Source organism: Stegostoma tigrinum, chromosome 30, assembly GCF_030684315.1.
Source record: "Stegostoma tigrinum isolate sSteTig4 chromosome 30, sSteTig4.hap1, whole genome shotgun sequence".
In the NCBI taxonomy this organism is placed as follows: Eukaryota; Metazoa; Chordata; class Chondrichthyes; order Orectolobiformes; family Stegostomatidae; genus Stegostoma; species Stegostoma tigrinum.
In genome coordinates, this window is record NC_081383.1 from 32,458,676 (window position 1) to 32,477,626 (window position 18,951).

At 41.3% G+C, this 18,951-nt stretch overlaps 1 protein-coding gene across 1 annotated transcript in view; it reads right to left on the minus strand.

Moving 5' to 3' along the window:
- The window catches only part of mpnd (MPN domain containing), a 55,672-nt gene that overhangs the window by 18,561 nt on the left and 18,160 nt on the right, over positions 1–18,951 (minus strand). Inside the window, exons 4-7 of the mRNA XM_048559720.2 lie at positions 15,893–16,046; positions 14,580–14,664; positions 7,453–7,549; positions 6,229–6,301 (exon numbers count right to left, since the gene is read on the minus strand). Coding sequence (XP_048415677.1) covers positions 6,229–6,301; positions 7,453–7,549; positions 14,580–14,664; positions 15,893–16,046 — 409 coding nt within the window. The remainder of the gene's footprint in view (positions 1–6,228; positions 6,302–7,452; positions 7,550–14,579; positions 14,665–15,892; positions 16,047–18,951) is intronic.

Genomic DNA, 18,951 nt, shown 5'->3' on the forward strand with positions numbered 1-18,951 from the left:
CTTCCCCCACTGCATCCCTAAACCAGCCCAGTTCATCCCCTCCCCCCACTGCACCACACAACCAGCCCAGCTCTTCCCCCCCACCCACTGCATCCCAAAACCAGTCCAACCTGTCTCTGCCTCCCTAACCGGTTCTTCCTCTCACCCATCCCTTCCTCCCACCCCCAGCCGCACCCCCAGCTACCTACTAACCTCATCCCACCTCCTTGACCTGTCCGTCTTCCCTGGACTGACCTATCCCCTCCCTACCTCCCCACCTACACCCTCTCCACCTATCTTCTTTGCTCTCCATCTTCGGTCCGCCTCCCCCTCTCTCCCTATTTATTCCAGTTCCCTCCCCCCATCCCCCTCTCTGATGAAGGGTCTAGGCCCGAAACGTCAGCTTTTGTGCTCCTGAGATGCTGCTTGGCCTGCTGTGTTCATCCAGCCTCACATTTTATCAATATATCTGGTCATTTGTGTTCACCGTGTAAGATTGGAGGTGTCAACTGTTCTACATAGGTCCCAAGTCTCCACACAAGTTGACTCTTGTCGAGTGCATGAGAATTTGTACACTGATTGGGGTTCCAAAGCTCAGTTCAGGCAATTATGTGGAAGTCTAATCAAAGTGAAATTTGGCTCCGTTCTTTCACTCTGATTTTGTCACTTTCTTGATTACTTCTTTTTTCCAACTCCTCTATCTTGCCTTTCAGCTTGGGTGTGAGGGAAGCTGGAAATCTCCTCAGATGCTCAACACATTCTCATTGTCGTTTTGGTGAACATCATCACGACCATACAAAATCTGTAAAAACATCTTTGTAATCTTCCAGGATCTGTTCAGCAGACAATAGCTTAGTTGTCTGCGCAATGCTCCAAATCTCTTCCGACACATGTAGGATCGCAATGTCCAAGCTTCAGCTGAAAGGAGTGCATTTTAATGTCTACAATCAGAAACTCCAGATCTTCATTCTTCCCATTACATAGAGCTCTCAACTTTATTTGTTCTCTTGGCATGAAAATCATTGTACCATGTGGCCTCAAATCTTACCTTCGAAGGATTGATTTTCAGGTCAACATCAAGAGCCACTTCACGCAGGTCTGCAAAGATCCTGAAGTTAACACCTGTGTCAATGTGAGCACTTCACATTTAGTTGCTGCTGACCTTCTGCAGTCATCATTCTAACAGTCACAAACTATTTAGTATTTTAGACTCGATGGATGCCAACCTGTTGTAAGATGTGCAGTGATTCAGAATGATGGCTGACAGCTCTCCAGCAGCCAATATTAAAGGCCGCTTTTGCACCTTTTTAGCTAAACACATGCTTGCCAAGTGATTTAGTTTCTTGTAGTTAGAACATGGCTTTCCGTATGCCAGACATGCTTTCTTTAGTGGTGTCCTTTGCAATACTTATATTTTGTACTCTGCCCTTGATCCTTCTGTTGGCTTTTCTGAAAAAAAAATTTATTTTCTTCTTCCAATATGTCACTCTCATTCAACGTGGAATGCCTCAGAGCATAATGCAAAGTCTCAGCTGTTCCTGCATTGATACACTTCAGATGATGATCGACAAAGTCAGAACTTCTGCATAAATCAATAGCTTTCTTGAGAATAAATTCCTCCTCTCTCAGCAGACCACGCTCATGGCACAATCTCATGTCTACAACAATACTCTCTCTGCACAAACTCTCAGGATACATCAGTGCTATCAGATATCGAGCAATATTTTCTCTCTCTGTCCCGAGCTCTGAAGTTGAATACATACCACAAATAACATTAATATCAGGTTTGAAATATGTCCTCAAAACATCTCCTGTCTGCGTTCTCTGCTCCATACTAAGGTTTAAGACTGCATTATATTGGAACAGATGCCACCTGAGTTATTGCACAAAGTGACAGCTCACAGTGTGGGGTTAACATATTAGTAGGATAGAAGTTTGGCTGGCTTGCAGAAAACAGTGACTCTTTTTCGGATTGTAAAGTGTACTGTTGCACAGGGGTCTGTGCTGGGGCCTTAGCCCTATACAATTTATATCAATGACTTAGTTAAGGGAGCAAAGGGACAGTAGCTGAAAAATTAGCAATGACATGAAAATATGTAGATAGTATGTCATGAAGAGGAATTGAGGAGGTTGCAGACAGATATAGCTTATGTAATATGGCAGATTGAACAACTTCACGTTTTCCCCACATTGTATTCCATGTGGAAGAATTTAAAAAGCAGAGTATTGCTTAAAAGGAAAACAACTGCAGAATTCTAGTGCATTAGTCACAAAAGTCAATATACAAGAACAGCACATAATTAAGAAAGCTAATGGAATGCTGTCTTTCATTACAGGAGGAGCAGAAAGTCAAAAAAAAAACACAAGACAGCATTTTCGGTCTTATTTAATGATATAAATCAATTGAAGGTGATTTCCTAAATTGACAACTGTAATGAGTGGTAGCTCCTTTCCACTGGTGTTTAGAAGAGTTAAGGTTGACTACATTGTAGTGTCAAAGATCCTGATGGTCTTAAAGTGGAAGTAGAAAGGATATTTCCTCTTGTGAGTCAGTCCATAAAAAAGGCAGTGTTTTAAAAAGACTGTACATGCTAACACCAAGGAACCAAGTGTATTAGCAGCAATATCCCTTACAATTATAAGTGCAAATATTTACAAATACCAATTAATGGTACTATTTTTTAATGAAACAGGACATCAGGTCAGAGAAATAAATAATAAAACAAAGTACAACTGCTATTTTAAATTTCAAAAATCAACTTAATATTGTGCACTTGTGCAGGTAGCAATAACCAGCATTGCATCAGTCACAAATCCCAATTAATGATTTACTATTTTAATGCATGACTATATGGTGAGTTTAGTCAAAGTGTGAAACAAAGTACAACTCTTTCTGTAGTACAATATCTTAAAGGTCAATAATCCTCTTAATATTGGGCACAACGTGCATTAGTATCAACAAAGAAGTCTGTGTAAAATTAGTGGTTACCCTTTCAGGACAGAGATGAGGAGAATTATCTTCTCTTAGAGACCTGTATGATTTTGAAACACCTTGCCTCAAAGGATTGGTGTAGGACCATTGACTACTTTAAGGTAGAGGTATGTTGATTCTAATTTGGCAGGGAATCAAAGGGGTAAACATGAATTTGAAACACAAACAGAACAGCCATGACCTTTCTGAACGGCACACCAAGCTGAACAGACCCAATAATCTATTTGTGCTCCTAATTTATATACGTTAACAGACAGCTCATGCCACTCTTTACCCAATTGATACCAAACTGGGGGTGACGGTTAAGCCTGATGAAGAATAGGTTTTACCTAAAATAGAAAACTATGGTTGTGCTATTGGACGTCAATCAGCTCAGCTCCAGGACATCTCCATGGGTGTTCCTCTGAGTTGATTCCAAGGCACAACCATCTTTAGCTGTTTCATCAATGTCTTTCCCTTCACCATAAAGGTCAGAAGTAGAGACATTCAATGGTTGCACAATGGTTGGAACCATTCACGACTCCTCCTCATGGTAGGTACTGATGCAGTCCATGTCCAAATGCAACAAGACCTGCTCAATATCTAATACTGACAATTGGCAAGTAACATTCAAACCAGGCAAGTAGCAGCCAGTAACCATCTCCAACATGGTGTGATAACTATCCCTTGATACTCAATAGAATTAGTCACTGAATCCCCCCACTATCAACATCCTGGGTGTTACCATTGAACAGAAACTGAACTGACCTAGCCACATGCAGACATTGTGTGTATGTATGAAGAGGTCAGAGGTTAGGAATGTTGCAGTGAGTAGCTCACCTCCTGAGTCTCCAAAACAAAAGTTGCCAGAAAAGCTCAGCAGGAAACTCAGATGCTGCCAGACCTACTGAGCTTTTCCAACAACTTCTGTTTTCTTTCCTGGTTTACAGCATCAGCAGTTCTTTCGTTTTTTTATTCCCGAGGCTCCAAACCCTGTTCACCATCTACAAGGCACTAGTGATGAGTGTGATACAATACATCCCGCCAACCTGGATAAGTGCAGCTCCAACAACACTCAAGAAGCTTGACACCATCCAGAAAAGCAGCTCACGTGACTGGCACTACCAACAACATTCACTCCCTCTACCACGGCAGCAGTAGTGTGCATCATCTACAAAATTCATGCAAGGTCTTTAGACAGCACCTTCCAAGACTAGTGCCATTTAGTAAGACAAGGGCAGCAAATTCATGCAAGTTCCCCTGTAAACCCCACACCATCAGACTCAGAAATACATCACATTCCTTCACTGTTACTGAGTATAAGCCCATGAATTTCCTCCCTTCTGGTAATACAGGTGTACCTACACATGGAGGACTACATTAGTTCAAGGTGACAGGTCTCTATTACCTTCTCCGGGGCAATTAGGGATGAACAATAAACGCTGGCCATCCACCAATACCCGCGCCACATGGACAAATTAAAAAAAACTAAATGTGACACACTTCTAAAAGACAATAGCAACCTTACAGATAGGTGTGAGGTGATGCATTTGGTCAGGCAAAAAAATAAAACACCCACTCCAAAGAATTTCAGAAACTTAACAGTGTCGACGAGTACATGGGCTTTGTGTCGACTCTATGGCTTTACGAGGTGTACTTTGTCCTGGTTTTTTTTCTGAAGAGAGGTTGAGACAGAGAAGCCAAGCAGTCTGCTCATAGCTAGTAAACAACTCATAAGGCTTTGGGTATTTTAAAAAGAGTTGGAACAATAGAAGATGTATGAAGGGGTGGGATCAAGCTCACAGAGAACCAGGACTTGGGTTTTGCTTTCAGTAGCTGTTAGGATTTGAAATTTGCTAAACATCTCTCCCTGCTACAGCAAAACACTTGAGTTCTGTATCAAAGTTTTCTCATGTTGTTCTTTTCTCCTAGACTGGAGAAAATGTTGCATGTAGAATCATCTATCTTACTTCATTTTCCTTTGCCAAGGGTGGGTTTATGGGATATAACCATCTTGGAACAGCTAATCAGTGGTAGTTAACATATATATTATCTTGTTAAGTATTTTGACAGAATTACAGCCAAGTTTTTTTTAATTATTATTTTGTCAGTATTTTAACAAGAGTGTAAGAATAAAGTGTGTTTTGCTTCAAGCAATTGAATTGCATTGGAAACACAATGCCTCACACTTACCTTTAAAAGTAAGAAGAAGTTCAAGTCTAAGCTATCTTCTTAATATATTTTGAGGGAGTTTGGCCTGGTCCATAACAGGTTCAAGGGGGTACAGGTGAACAAATCATTAAAAACATTAAATTCCTCCAGCTCCACATGGCGTTATCTCATTTAATACAATGTTGCAAGTCATCAAAGCAAATACATGTGTTGACAAATTACACAGATTTAACTTTCCAATTGTATACCACTAGAAATAATGAAGTTATATTAATCATGTACTGCATCCCAGTCAGCCCACCTCATGGGCACTCACAGTTCTGGTCTCCACAATGTAAAAAGGACACAGAACCTCTGGAAAAATGCTGAAAAGATTTATGACATAATACTGAACAGATAATTTCAGCTAACAGGAAGGACTGCACAGAATAGTATATTTTTGGCCTTTTACAAAGGCAAAATCTAGAGGTGGCCCGATTTAACATAATGGTTAATATTATGTATTGGTTGAATAGGGTAAGTGTGGAAAAGATTATTTCTACTCATCTAAACTAAGAAATGAGACACTACTCATTTCAAAATGGGAAATATTCCACAATTGAGAAGGAAACTTTGATATTGGTGTCAGCATTTCAACATTTATGTTGCCAGTAATGTGTCTGAGACAATTGTATATACTGACCATAAGCCCTCAAAGTTTTTGGAAAAATATCTAAGGATAAAGATTCCAGACTACTTAGAGCTTATTACTGCAGCCATTCAATTTGAAAACTAGATTATTTCAAAAGGAAACTAGACTTATGCATGAGAGAAAAAGGAATAGAAAAGGTATGTTGAAAAGCTGAGATGATGCAGACAGACCAGAAGGAGGCTCATGGAGTTTAAACAAACATCTGGAGAGCTTAGTTGAGTCAAAGTGCCTCTCTATATATACAGTCCTATGGAAAACTTTCAAGTGGCAATTAAATGGATAAATTTAATAATAATGTGAAATGTGTTGCTTATTGTTGTTGGTACACTTGCCCAGTTCTACACAGCATCATACCAATAGGTTATACTGATCTAATGCATACATTGTACACAGGGAAGTATAATGAAATACTCACACTGTGTGCTTGTGTCCCACCTCCCTCCAAGGTAGCCCACTACCTCACTGGTGGTCAGGTGGCAATGAAAATCCTAAAGGATAAGAAAAGCTTTAAAAGAATAGGAGTAATGGTAGACAGAATTCAATACCAAAGAGTCAGCATTTTCAAAACAAAATCAAAGTAATTTTTTCTTGCATTATTTTCAAATTTGGGTCTGACATTGTGAAAAATATCCAAAAATAAAACTTTTCCTCTTTCTCTTATCTATTAGATATTGCTCTTTCACACCTCCTAAGCTGTGATAACAATTTGCATTCATCCACAAAAAGAACATTCAGAACATTTTATGACAGGGAGGTACATGCACAAAGCAGATTAGGGGATGGATTAAGAAGCAGTACCTAAATATACAATAACTTTTGAAGAAATTGAGGAAGAGATAGCAAGGCAAATGATTTAGTGCCAATTGCTGGGGACTAATTTGCTGGTCACTACGATGGCAAAGCAGAGAAAAGATGGATGGTCAGTAACAAGCCAGAAGTTCACCATCTGGCTAAAACAGGCAGCTGAAAATTGTTCAGATAAGGTAGACCAGGACAACTGAAGAATTCAGCAATATGGGCTGTTCAACATAACCTTATTCCTTTCTGACTCTGCATTGTTATTCATTAATTGAACCAGCTCCTACACTTTTCTATCACAGAATCACAAAATGTGAAAAAAAAAAGTCTCTGACAAAGAGAGGCAATGGCATAGTGATATTATTACTGGGCTATTAATCCAGAAACCCAGGGAATGTCCTGGGGACCCAGGTTCAAATTCTGCCATGGCAGATGATGGAATCTGAATCCAATAAAATCTGGAATTAAGGGTCTAATAACGACCATGAATCTCTAATCGATAGTTGGAAAAACCCAGCTGGATCACTAATGTCCATTAGGGAAGGAAACTGGTATCCTTACCTGGTCTGACCTACATGTGACTCCAGACCAACAGCAATGCAGTTGACTCTTAACTGCCCTCTGGGCAGGCAGGGAGTTCCACCCTCATCCATGAGTGAATTAAAAAAAAGAACCATCTTCTGTCGGTTGGGGAGAGACCAACAGTGGTTGAGGCTCGAGGATTAAATGCATATTAGCCCTCTTCATCAGGGAACGGTAGATAGCGCAAGTGAAGAAGGGTTAAGAAAATAGAAAACATTTATTCAAAGTGTTTATGTTCAAAAATTGTTCAAACACTCACTACTAGAAGCAGCACATTGCTTGATATGGCAACGTTAAAGGGCTGAAATTTATTCACAGAGGTGAATGATGTCAGTTCAACAAGCGTATGAGGATCCCTGCAACAAAACAAGGAAAACATGTTAGTACTATATACACACACAGTTGGAATTAATTTCAGCAAAATTTCAGTATATTTGGGAACTGAAAGACTCTGTTGGGGTACACCACATATAATTTACCTTACATCAAGCCTTGATCAAGAAAGGTTGACTACATTTGGGCAACACCTTGGTTGAGCTCAAGACATCCTAAAAAAAATGTTTTATGTGCACTGAGCTGTATTTGAAAAATAATAACTGCTGTAAGAAATGTGGTGAAATAACTCCATGAAGGCTGGTATCCCGTCACCAAGTAGTCCTTTTTTTAAAAAAACAAAGGCACAGCATATGACCCAGCTAGCTCAGAGCTGCCTCCTCGACAGAACAAAATCACTGACACTCCTATTTATATCTATCAGAGATAGTAGGAACTGCAGATGCTGGAGAATCTGAGATAACAAGGTGTCGAGCTGGACGAACACAGCAGGTCAAGCAGCATCAGAAGATCAGGAAAGCTGACGTTTTGGGCCTAGACCCTTCGCCCAATATGTCAGCTTTCCTGCTCTTCTGACGCTGCTTGACCTGTTGTGTTCATCCAGCTCGACACCTTGTTATCTTGTATCTGTCAGCCAGGTCTCTCTGCTTGGACCATATTAAACAGCTCCAATCAGGGAACTCATTCTAGGAAGTCCACCTGGCTGAGTTTGTTCCAATCACTACATGTAGTAGCCAACTTGTGCGCAGCTCGAAAATGGCAAAAAGAAATGATCAGGTAATCTACTCATACTGATTAAGGTACAAATGTTATCTTGTATACTGGGAACAATTGCCCTGTTCTTCTGAGAGAGTGGACAGCACTCCAGTTTAACATCGCATACGAAGTAAAGCTGAGGCTGAACTGGATGCCCACATCTGGACTTCAGCATGAACATCTCTCAAATGAGTGAGTACCAAACTGGATAAATGATTTACATCAGTAATCCTAGACTTTCCCAAATCCATCTTAAAGTAAACCTTTATGTCCCTCAGCTATGTAGAGCAGAAAGCTCACATTTGCACAATCTGCACTGCATTTGTAATCACATGCGGGAGTGAGCCAATGTTACACACCCAAGTTATTTACCACAATTCTGGTTTCCAAATGCTGATCTTGCCTTTTGCTAGAAACTGAATGTATGGACAAAGTGAAACAGAAAACAATAGAAGCTTGACTTTGATGCCGAAGTCCAGAAAAATAACTGCATTACCTCCTGTTTATCTTTTGAGGCAGAATCTGTAGCCTCAGCAGCTTCTATTATGAAACTTTTTTCTTGTTCACTCACCTCACCTTCTAGATTTGGAAAGCAGCTCCAAAACCCATTCCTTGGCCGAATTATCATCACGTCTAACTCTCCTAAAGGAATCCAGGCCCATTTTATCTCTGATCCGTGCAGCACCAAGGGATAGTTATTAATGAAGACACATTCCACATGCAGCTACACTCAGGGTACGCTCAATTGTGTATAGTTCCAAGAGGCACCATGGAATTGTACACCAGAACACAACAGCGGTTCTCACACCATAAATTGCATACCTCACGGGATACAGGATCAGAAATTGGAGTAGTACACTGGGTGGGAAAAGAGCAAATGAGCTGTGATATCCAATCACTGCCTTCATCATGCATATACTTTTTTTTGTACCTAGTTCACTGGGAGGCAGGTGTAACATCACATCAGAGTCACATCAACCAACAGAAACGCCAACTGGAAAACCAGAATGAAACAGGGAAATCACCCTGCCATTACAGGGTTGGGTTAGCAAGGTGGGGTACAGGAAAGGGCTCCTGTGCAGAAATTGCCAGGACTCTATTTACCAATGCTTCTGATTTGAGAGTTATTTTGATAATTGTTAACAATGCTTTACCAACACCATTTAGGTACAGCTTCTGGCTCTCATGCAAATGTAAAACAAGACAAGAAACATGTTAGCAAATAGGAAGCTTGTAATCTTGTGAAGCCTTTCACAAATGTTTTTGGCAAATCTAAAGAAAGACCAAAATACCTCATGTCTCCAACTGCTGTAGACTAAAAGCAAAAAGCCAATAAACTTGTGACACTTGGAGACCATTCACAAAGAGTACGTCACAAAGCCACCATGGTCTTCCAATCAGAGTAATTACACTGCACGCCAAAATGGCCACAATTGAATGTGCAGATGAAGCAAGTAACATCACTTTGCGACAACACTGTCTTCTTCACGTCGATGCAGAGACTGTTAAACCTCACTCAGTTGATGCAGTGGAAAATCAAGACTCGAACAGTTAAAGATTTCTAGGAATACGCAGAATTTCCCAGACGTTCAGACCCAGGTTGACAGAAAGTACAGGTTCCTGCACTTAACAAAAATTACTATTTATTACCAGTAACTAGATTCCAGCTACGGGCAAACAAACATAAACCATTAGCATATAACTCCACTAGTCAAAATGTTAATCTCCTTGGAGATTCCCCCTTAGAGAGAGACAGGGGGCAAAAAAAAGTGTTATGAGCATGAAAACGTAGTTCAGCAGCTTCTGTTCACAAGATCTGGTGTTGATCAGAACTCTGCTTCTCACTCTTCCTTCTGTGGAGAGTCTCGCTGGTTTTCTGAGGTACAGAGTGATTGGTTCACACTTATAAAAGGTCTCCAACTTTATTTAATTAGAAGTCACAGTTTACAGGTTCTATAGGGAAAATAAATTGGTTTTCTTCAGATGCAAATGGATTTTACTGCAGAGAACAGAGATTTACTGAGCTTGTCGAGATCCAATGGTTTATTTGTATCTTGTCCTCTGGTCTAAGCTATTTAGCTACCTGAGAATCAATCACACAGTTGCAAGGAGGCAGCGGGACTTTGTCATTGATAACAAGTCAATAGTCCACAGCTACTTGTTGCCTGGCTGAATCTTCACTTGTACACAGCCTGGTCTGAACATTCTCCTGCTTGAACCAGCAGCTGTGTAAAAACAGCCCTTACGATGGATGTGAGATTACTGATGGGTTACGAGGTTAGAGTAGAGGGATGGGTCTGGGTGGCATGCTCTTCAGAGGATCGGTATGGACTTGACGGGCTGAATGGCTTTCTTCCACACTATTGCGAGTCTATGATTTCAGTTTGCAATTAAAATACAGAAAAATAAAATGACACGGTCTTTACAATAGCGCGGACAGTCTGTTAAACTGACTGTGACAAGTGTTCCTTCTATTGCACATTGAGATGGATTGGGGTATGTTGTACAGGAAATCATCATCGGTGATCCCTAGGAGATGAGGATGACTGACTTCCACTCTCAGGGTGAATCTGTAGGTTCTGTTAAACTTAGGGCAGATGGTGCTTATGGCAAGGGGTGGGCAGCGTGTTGGTGCGGCAGCGTGCTCCTTATGCTGTTTTTGCTTGGCTCCTGCTTTTTCTCAAACAACAAGTCTTGAGGTGCTCAACGCTCTCAGAGATGCTCCTCCTCCACTTTGGAGTGTCTTCATCAGTGATTACCAGGAATCTGTGGGAATATAACCCTTTGCTAGTTAGGCCTGCAGGGTATCATCAAAGCACTATCCACCTGGGACTCCTCTGCGGTTTGTTTTGGAGCTGCGAGTAGAGCACCTGCTTGGGGAGTCTTGAGTCAGTCATGCAGACCATCTGGCCAGCCTATTGTAGCCAATCATGGATGGTCAGTGCCTTGAGGCTGGGAATGCTGGCCTGGTGAAGGACACTGGTGTTGGCGCGTCGCTCCTTCCAATGGATTTGCAGGATCTTGCGCAAGCAGCATTGGTGGTATTGCTCCAGTGCCTTGAGATGTCTGCTGTAGACTGTCCACGTCTCAACCGCATAGATTGGCCAGAGCCGCCACAGATCTGTAAGCCATAATCTTGGTGTCAGATCTGAGGGTGTTGTCCACAAACATCTTTTCCATCTAGGTGGCCAAAGGCTGCACTAGCACACTGGAGGTGGTACTGGATCTCTTCATCAATAGCTGCTTTGGCCAACAGGACACTCCCAAGGTGTTGGAAGTGGTCAACACATTCTCCAAAGGCATCCTGTGGAGCTTGATGGTCGGGGTATTCACTCCACAATGCTGGGCCAGGTTGGTGGACCACCTTTGTCTTGTGGACGGACAGGAAATACTTTATTAAATGCACAGAGAAAAAGTCCATTAATCTGACCAGAGATCATTCCAGACTATGGTGTATAGTTGGTCCATTTTCTGGGTCAGTATGTACAGCAACTAAGACAGTCTGAGTAAAATCAGGGAGTTGTTGGTTTGTGTGAACAAATTTCTGAGAAATCCTTTCAAAGTTCTAAATTTCATGTTGAAATCTTTTAAATATCATCACAGCTTAGAGTCAAATGTTCACTGATTTCAGTGAGCCAGTGCTCAGGAGTTTGACTCCACTCTGCTCTGTGATTATATGGGCAGCACCATCTTTGTTCTAGGTAACACAGTGTGGAGCTGGAGGAACACAGCAGGCCAGGCAGCGTCAGAGGAGCAGGAAAGCCGATGTTTCGGGTTGGAACACGTCTTCAGATTTCTGAGGAAGAGTCCCAACCCAAAACGTCAACTTTCCCGCTCCTCTGATGCTGCCTGGCCTGCTGTGTTCATCTAGCTCCACACTGTATTGTCTGACTCCAGCGTCTGCAGTTCTTGCTATCTCCGAGCCATCTGTGCTCTAGGCAGCTGCCATTCCAATACCAAACCATACTTGTGTGCCATCATTGCTCCACCTAGTGGCAGCATATAGAATAAATGTGTCATTCAATAATAAAGAGCAAGTTCAAGTTTTAATTGGGCTTTATACAACACTGAACAAACTCAAAAAACATCACAGGGTGAAACAACAGAGTGCATGGGAGAAGCAGCCTCAGGATTATAGAAACTTTGATCTAATCTGCTGTATTCAACATGACTAAAACTGTAAACGGGAAGCAGAAGTAAACAACCTAAAGCTGCTTCCATCTGAAACAACACCTTGAGATAAAGGATGTAAACAACGGTAGACAATGTGGAAACCACGCTGACGGAGCACTTGAAATGCATCCCATCCTTGATTTTCAAATTGATTTGACACTGACAGGCTGTTATAGGCCTTGGTTGCCTGCATGACACAACAGTCATGGGTGGCTTAGTGGTTAGCACTGCTGCTTCACAGCACCAGGGATCAGGTTCAATTCCATCCTCAGGTGACAGCGTGTGGAGTTTGCACATTCTCCCCGTGTCTGCATAGGTTTCCTCCACAGTCCAAATTTGAGCAGGTTAGGTGGACTAGCCATGCTAAATTGCCCACAGTGTTCAGGGATGTGTAGATTAGGTGGGTTACAGGGGGGTGGGTCTGGGTGGGATGCTCTGAGGTTCGGTGTGGACCTGTTGGGCCAAAGGGCCTGTTTTCACACTGTGGAGATTCTACGATCTATGAACAGTGTGCAAGGCATTCTCTGCTCTGTCCCCTGCTTCCTGACTATGAATTGGCAGAAGAAATTTTCAGCATGTTAGACAGTTATGTGAAGGAATAAAAGATTCCTTGGCTGACATGGTTGGATTTTATACTCATGATGCTCTGGCTTCAACAGGTCACAATTAAGGCCTATGCCCTACAATGAACAGACTTGCTCCATCTGGTTGCTGTTTGGAGTCTGTACAATTCAGAGTGACCAACTAACAGAACTAGGCAGAATACTGCAGTCAGTCACTTCAAATTGTGAAGTGTAGCAAATCTCAACCTCCTGTGCATGTTTGTTTGAAAAGTTGTGCAAAGACTTGGGATCTGATTGCGATGCATTATTGCGTGAGATCAGTACGTGCTCATGAGGAAAGCTACTGCAAAGATATTTTGAACTGAGGCATCAGGTGTTTGTATTTTGAGTGCACTGCAAACAAAAAAGGGAATTTTATTGAATTATACCTGTGACAAAAACAATATTTGCTTCTGTCACAGGCATATTCAGGAAACTAAATGAGCTTGATTCAAATATGCAAGGCAAGAACAGATTTGAACCTATTGCTCCATGACATTTGTGAAGAAAATTAAACTTTTAATATGCTTAAGATGAATTTGTTTTTAAACTCATTCATAGGATGAAGGGCATCATTGACTAGGCAGCATTCACTGTCCATCCCTAAATGCCAAGAAGGCAGATAAGAGTCAACCACATTGCTGTGGGTCTGGAATCACATGTAGGCCAGACCAGAGATGGATGCCAGTTTCCTTCCCTAACGGACATTAGTGAACCAGATGCGTTTTCCCCTAAAATTCGACAATGGGTTCGTGATCATTGTTAGATTTTTATTTCCAGATATTTATTGAATTCAAATTCTAGTATCTGCCATGATGGGATTCAAACCCAGGTCACCAGAACATTATCCGAGTCTCTGGATTAACAGTTCAATGATAATACCTTTAGGCCATCGCCTCCCCATGGGAGGCGCGCTCCTGCAGCTTTCCTTGTTTCAGTCCAAAAATTAGAGTGATCGTCCAAACCGCCCAAAGCTATATATTCCTTCCTTGTTTTGGACATTTGATTAGGTCCACAATCCCTGTGAGTGTCAGCCTGACAATATGGATTTAGCCACGTCTGAAACTGAACCCTTTACGGAAATTTCATGATTTCAGCTTCTACAAAAGAAAACACTTTCTGCACCATTCAGATTCCATGATTTTATGGATTCTGGATTCACTACACCACACACAATGAAATTCGTGGCTCCTTTTGTAAGCACACATCTGCATGAAGCTGTAAAACATCAAGCTTCAAATTGTTCACCCTGGATGCTACATTAGAGATTAGATGTACAGTATCCATCATACTGTGGAGATTCTGAGAGACTGTTTTGCAAAAACATACATTTCATCATGCAAGTACACAGTAACATTTTACAAGTATTTACAAAATATTAAAATTTCTAGTCAACACTGGAAAATGGTTTGGGAAGCACCAGTCCAGAGAGTCAAGCCTTTGAGATGGAAATCTTAACTATACTATTACATTAATTATCAACTGAAAACTAGACCTCAAACAAGATAAATTCAACACCAACCTTCCTGGGTCTCTGCTCCCGATCACAGAGTACTGAACTGGGCCCAGGTCTTTGTTACGAGCTTTTATTATGCTGTGTCCATTGTCTTAAGGGTAAAAACATATCTCAGTTAAGACCAGAAAATAAATGTGCAAGTGACAATTCAATAACATACTGTTACAGCTTCAACATCCTCATTTGCATTCTATCCACAGTGATATCACAAATCAGCAGCTGTGTCATTAGAATTGTACAGAGCCACTTCACCTGCTGGCTTGCCAGCTCTGACATACAGAGACTATTTTACAAGTGTTTTCACCCGAGCAGGTCAGCTAGGGGTCAAGCAACAGATAAAGAGCAGCCTGTGTCATTCACTTCTACCCCACTGTTCTCAAGACACCAAATAACATTCATGCTACACAAATGCCAGGCAATGACCACCTTCAACAAGACAGAATCTAACTACTGCCTCAAAATGTAATGGTATTACCATTGCTAAACCTCCCCCCCGCCCCGGAGGAACACAATGGAGGTTACGATTGATCACAAACAGGTCTGGACTGGCCCTATAAAAATTTAGTGGCCACAACAGCAGGTCAGATGCAAAGAATGTGACCTCAGATGCCTCCTGTCCCCAGCAGCCCAGACAGAAGAACCTATTACGTGTAGATTGGTATGGTTTCCACCAGTAATGAGAAAAGACTCCACTGAATATTACTGTCAAGCCCATTGCTCCCAACGAAACTTAGGGTCAGACTCCAATCAATGTATGAGCATTGGCCAGACTTGGAAAACTAGGTTTGCAAGTGGCATCACACTGAAAAGGATTCAAACAACAGGAAAGACTTGCTGCTTATGTCTAGAATTTATTCTAGACGAATAAAAGATCTAGAAGAACTCTACTTGAGATGTTCATGTGCACAAATAACTGAAGGTGATTATGAGCCCAATTTCAACTCACTCAAAATCCATTCATGAATGAGGATTACATTGGGCCCAATTAAATCTATACAAAATCTGTACTGCTTATGGGCATGCACACAACAACGTATACAATTCCAGTCAGCTACCTACTGAAAGGGGATCAGACCTCTGGGATTACAGGCAGTCTCCGGCTGTTTTACCTAAACTCTCCCCAATGCCACAGAGCAAACAGGTGAACACACCTCCATCTACAGGGACAGAGCCACTGAAAGATCTATATCCTTTAAACATTACACACAACTGTATACTTTTCATTAGTATATATTGCATCCAGTCTGTGTTCCTCTAAAAGAAAAACAATTAGAGCAAACAGCAAAATACTTTAAACAATAATAAAAGAGATATGCTACCCATCAGGCTACAGTCTTGAGAGCTTTTAACTTGTAGTTTCTTGCTTTTCTCTTCCACTTTCTTGACCTGATTATCTGATTTAGGGATCTTTTTGCTGTGATTTTCAAAGTCTTCCTCTTCAGGAACTTCATCATCTTCTTCACTGGCCAAATTCTGTGTGGGAAAAGAATACTATTAACTTACTGTTTGACACAGGATCTGAAAATCTACTGTCAAATTTTTGTCAATTCAATCTTCCTGAAGACATTAGCTCTATGCCTTTGTAAACTGCAGGGAAGCCCTAGTATCTCATTCTTTCAATAACCCCAATTCTGCTGTCATTCAAACAGCAACAATGACCACGTGTGTATACACATCCACTTCCAAGCACAGGAATCACTTTAGTAATCAGGAGTGGGAGTGCTGGACAAGACTCCCCCACCCCCCCTCCATTCCAGCACAGGTATACTGAAGACAGCAGAGATCACAGATTACAAGTCGAACTAGGGCCCACTCAGATGGCCTAGCTCAGTGATACACAAAGCTGTGTTTTCATCCACCAAAGCTTCGAAGGATAAGTTTGACAACAATGAGTACATCCATCAAACATGGTGCACATCTTTATCACAATCAAAAGTTGGCATTAGCCAGTCAAACAGATTGTTCTGTAGAAGTGATTTAAAGACTTGATGACATTTACTGGAATACTGACTAATTCTGGAATGTCCTCAGATACACCATGCCAGGAAAACAATAAATTAACATCTGCTATGAATAAGCGAAGGAGATTACGGTCTCCTTGCCACAACACTTTAACACTGTGCAATGTCTTTCCAACAACTGAGTAAATCACACTTTCTGCGATCACTCCCAAGTAGACACAGCCCATAATTAAATTGCAAGTTTAGTTAGTAAGTTTGCAGGTAACATCAAAATTTGAGGTGTAGCAAATAGCCAAGGTTACCTCAGAGTACAACAGGATCTTGATCAGATGGGCGAATGGGCCAAGGAGAGGCAGATGGAGTTTAATTTAGATAAGTGTGAGGTACTGCATTTAGGAAAGGTAAATCAGAGCAGAACTTATACGTTTAATGGTAAGGTCCTGTGGCATGTTGCTGAACAAAGAGACCTTGGAGTACAGGTTCATAATTCCTTGAAAGTGGAGTCACAAGTAAATAGGAAAGTGAAGGCTGCATTTGGTACGGTTGTCTTTATTGGCCAGTGCATTCAGTATTGGAGTTGGAAGGTCATGTTGTTGCTGCACAGGGCATTGGTTAGGCCACTATTGGAATACTGCATGCAATTCTGGTCAGTCTGCTATAGGAAGGATGTTGTAAAAGTTGGAAGGGTTCAGGAAAGATTTACAATGTTGCCAGTGCTGGAGGGTTTAAGCTATAGGGTGAGGCCAAGCAGGCTGGGGCTGTTTTTCCTGGAGTGTCAGAGGCTAAGGAATAACCTTATAGAGGTTTATAAAATAAGGGACACAGTTAAGGTGAATAATCAAGGTCTTTTCCCCAGGGTGGGGGGAGCTCAGAATTAGAGGGCATAGGTTTAAGGTGAGAGGGAAAAGATTTATAAGGGACTGAAGGGGCAACATTTTCAAACAGAGTGTGGTGTACATATGGAATGAGTTGCCAGGAGAAGTGGTGGAGAATGGTACAATTACAACATTTAAAAAGTTATCTAGATGGTTACATGAATAAGAAGGGTTTAGGGGGATATAGCCAAATGCTGGCAAATGGGACTAGGTTTATCTATGATAACTGGTCAGCATGGACGAGTTGGGCCAAAGGATCTGTTTCTGTGCCATACATCTCTGTGCCCATGTACAGAAAGTACGGGGTGAACTAAAAATTAGGGAAACAGAGAGGATATGACAAAGCTACAGACTGATAAAACTAAGGGAAATCCAAGGATGTTTTATCAACACATTGAGAGCAAAGAAAGGTCTGGGCCTATCAGTTATGTGCACAGTAAGTTATACATGGATGAAGAAGATGTGGGCAGGGACAAGTATGTTATCTGTCTTCAAAAAAGGAGAAGGATTGTGCAGGCATTCAAGAGGAGGGGTGTGAAATATTATATAACACAAGCATAATAACAAGGGAAATGCTGGGGACACTGACCTCCATAAAGTAGACAGATGATCACGGCTAGAGGAATTGTCTCCTAGGCTTATAATCTTTACTCGATACAGGTGAGTTACCAGAAGTTGACAGGTCTGCAAATGTAGTATCATTGTTCAAAAAGGATGTGAGGGATAGGCCAAATAATTATAGATTAGTCAATCTGACCTCAGTGGTGGGCAAATTACTAGACATATGATTAACTGCTGCTTAGAAAAGCAGACATGTAAGTCAGCATGGTTTTCTTAAGGGAAAGTTGTGTCTTACTAACTTTATGGAATTTTTTTGAGAGAGGAACAAGGAGGATTAATGAGGGTAGTGCAATGGATGCTGTCAAATGCTTTACTGAAATCTGTGTAGACAAGGTCCCACATGCAGAAAATTCAAAGCCCATGGGATATAGACAAATCTAATGAGTTGGATGCATACTTTGTTCATTGACAGGAAACAAGGGAAATGATAAATGGATATTTTTTGTGAATGGCAAGTTTTTATAAGAGGTGTTCCACAGGGCTCAGTATTGGGTCCCTTGCTGTTCCTGGTACACATTAATGGTTTAGACTGACGTGTTGGAGACATGATTGGGTAACTTACAACTGACACAAAAATTGGCCGTTTACTGCAGGAAAACACCAAATGGTTGGTTGACAGGACAGAAAATGGCAAGCTGAAGTCAATTTGGAGAAGTGCAAAGTTATGCTAGGTAAGGGCAAACAAAGCAAGAGAATATAGAATAAACCCAGGGGTAATGAGATGGGTAGAAGTGTGAGACATTAATGTGCCGGAGAAGAGGTAAAGTCACACAGATATTGACTGTAAAGGCAGGGATATAGTATCAGAACTAGAGAAGATACTGGTTAGACCACATCTGGAGTTTTAGGTGTGGTTCTGGTCACATTAAAAGAAAAATATAGTTGCTCCAGAAAGAGTACAGAGGATATTTACAAGTACGT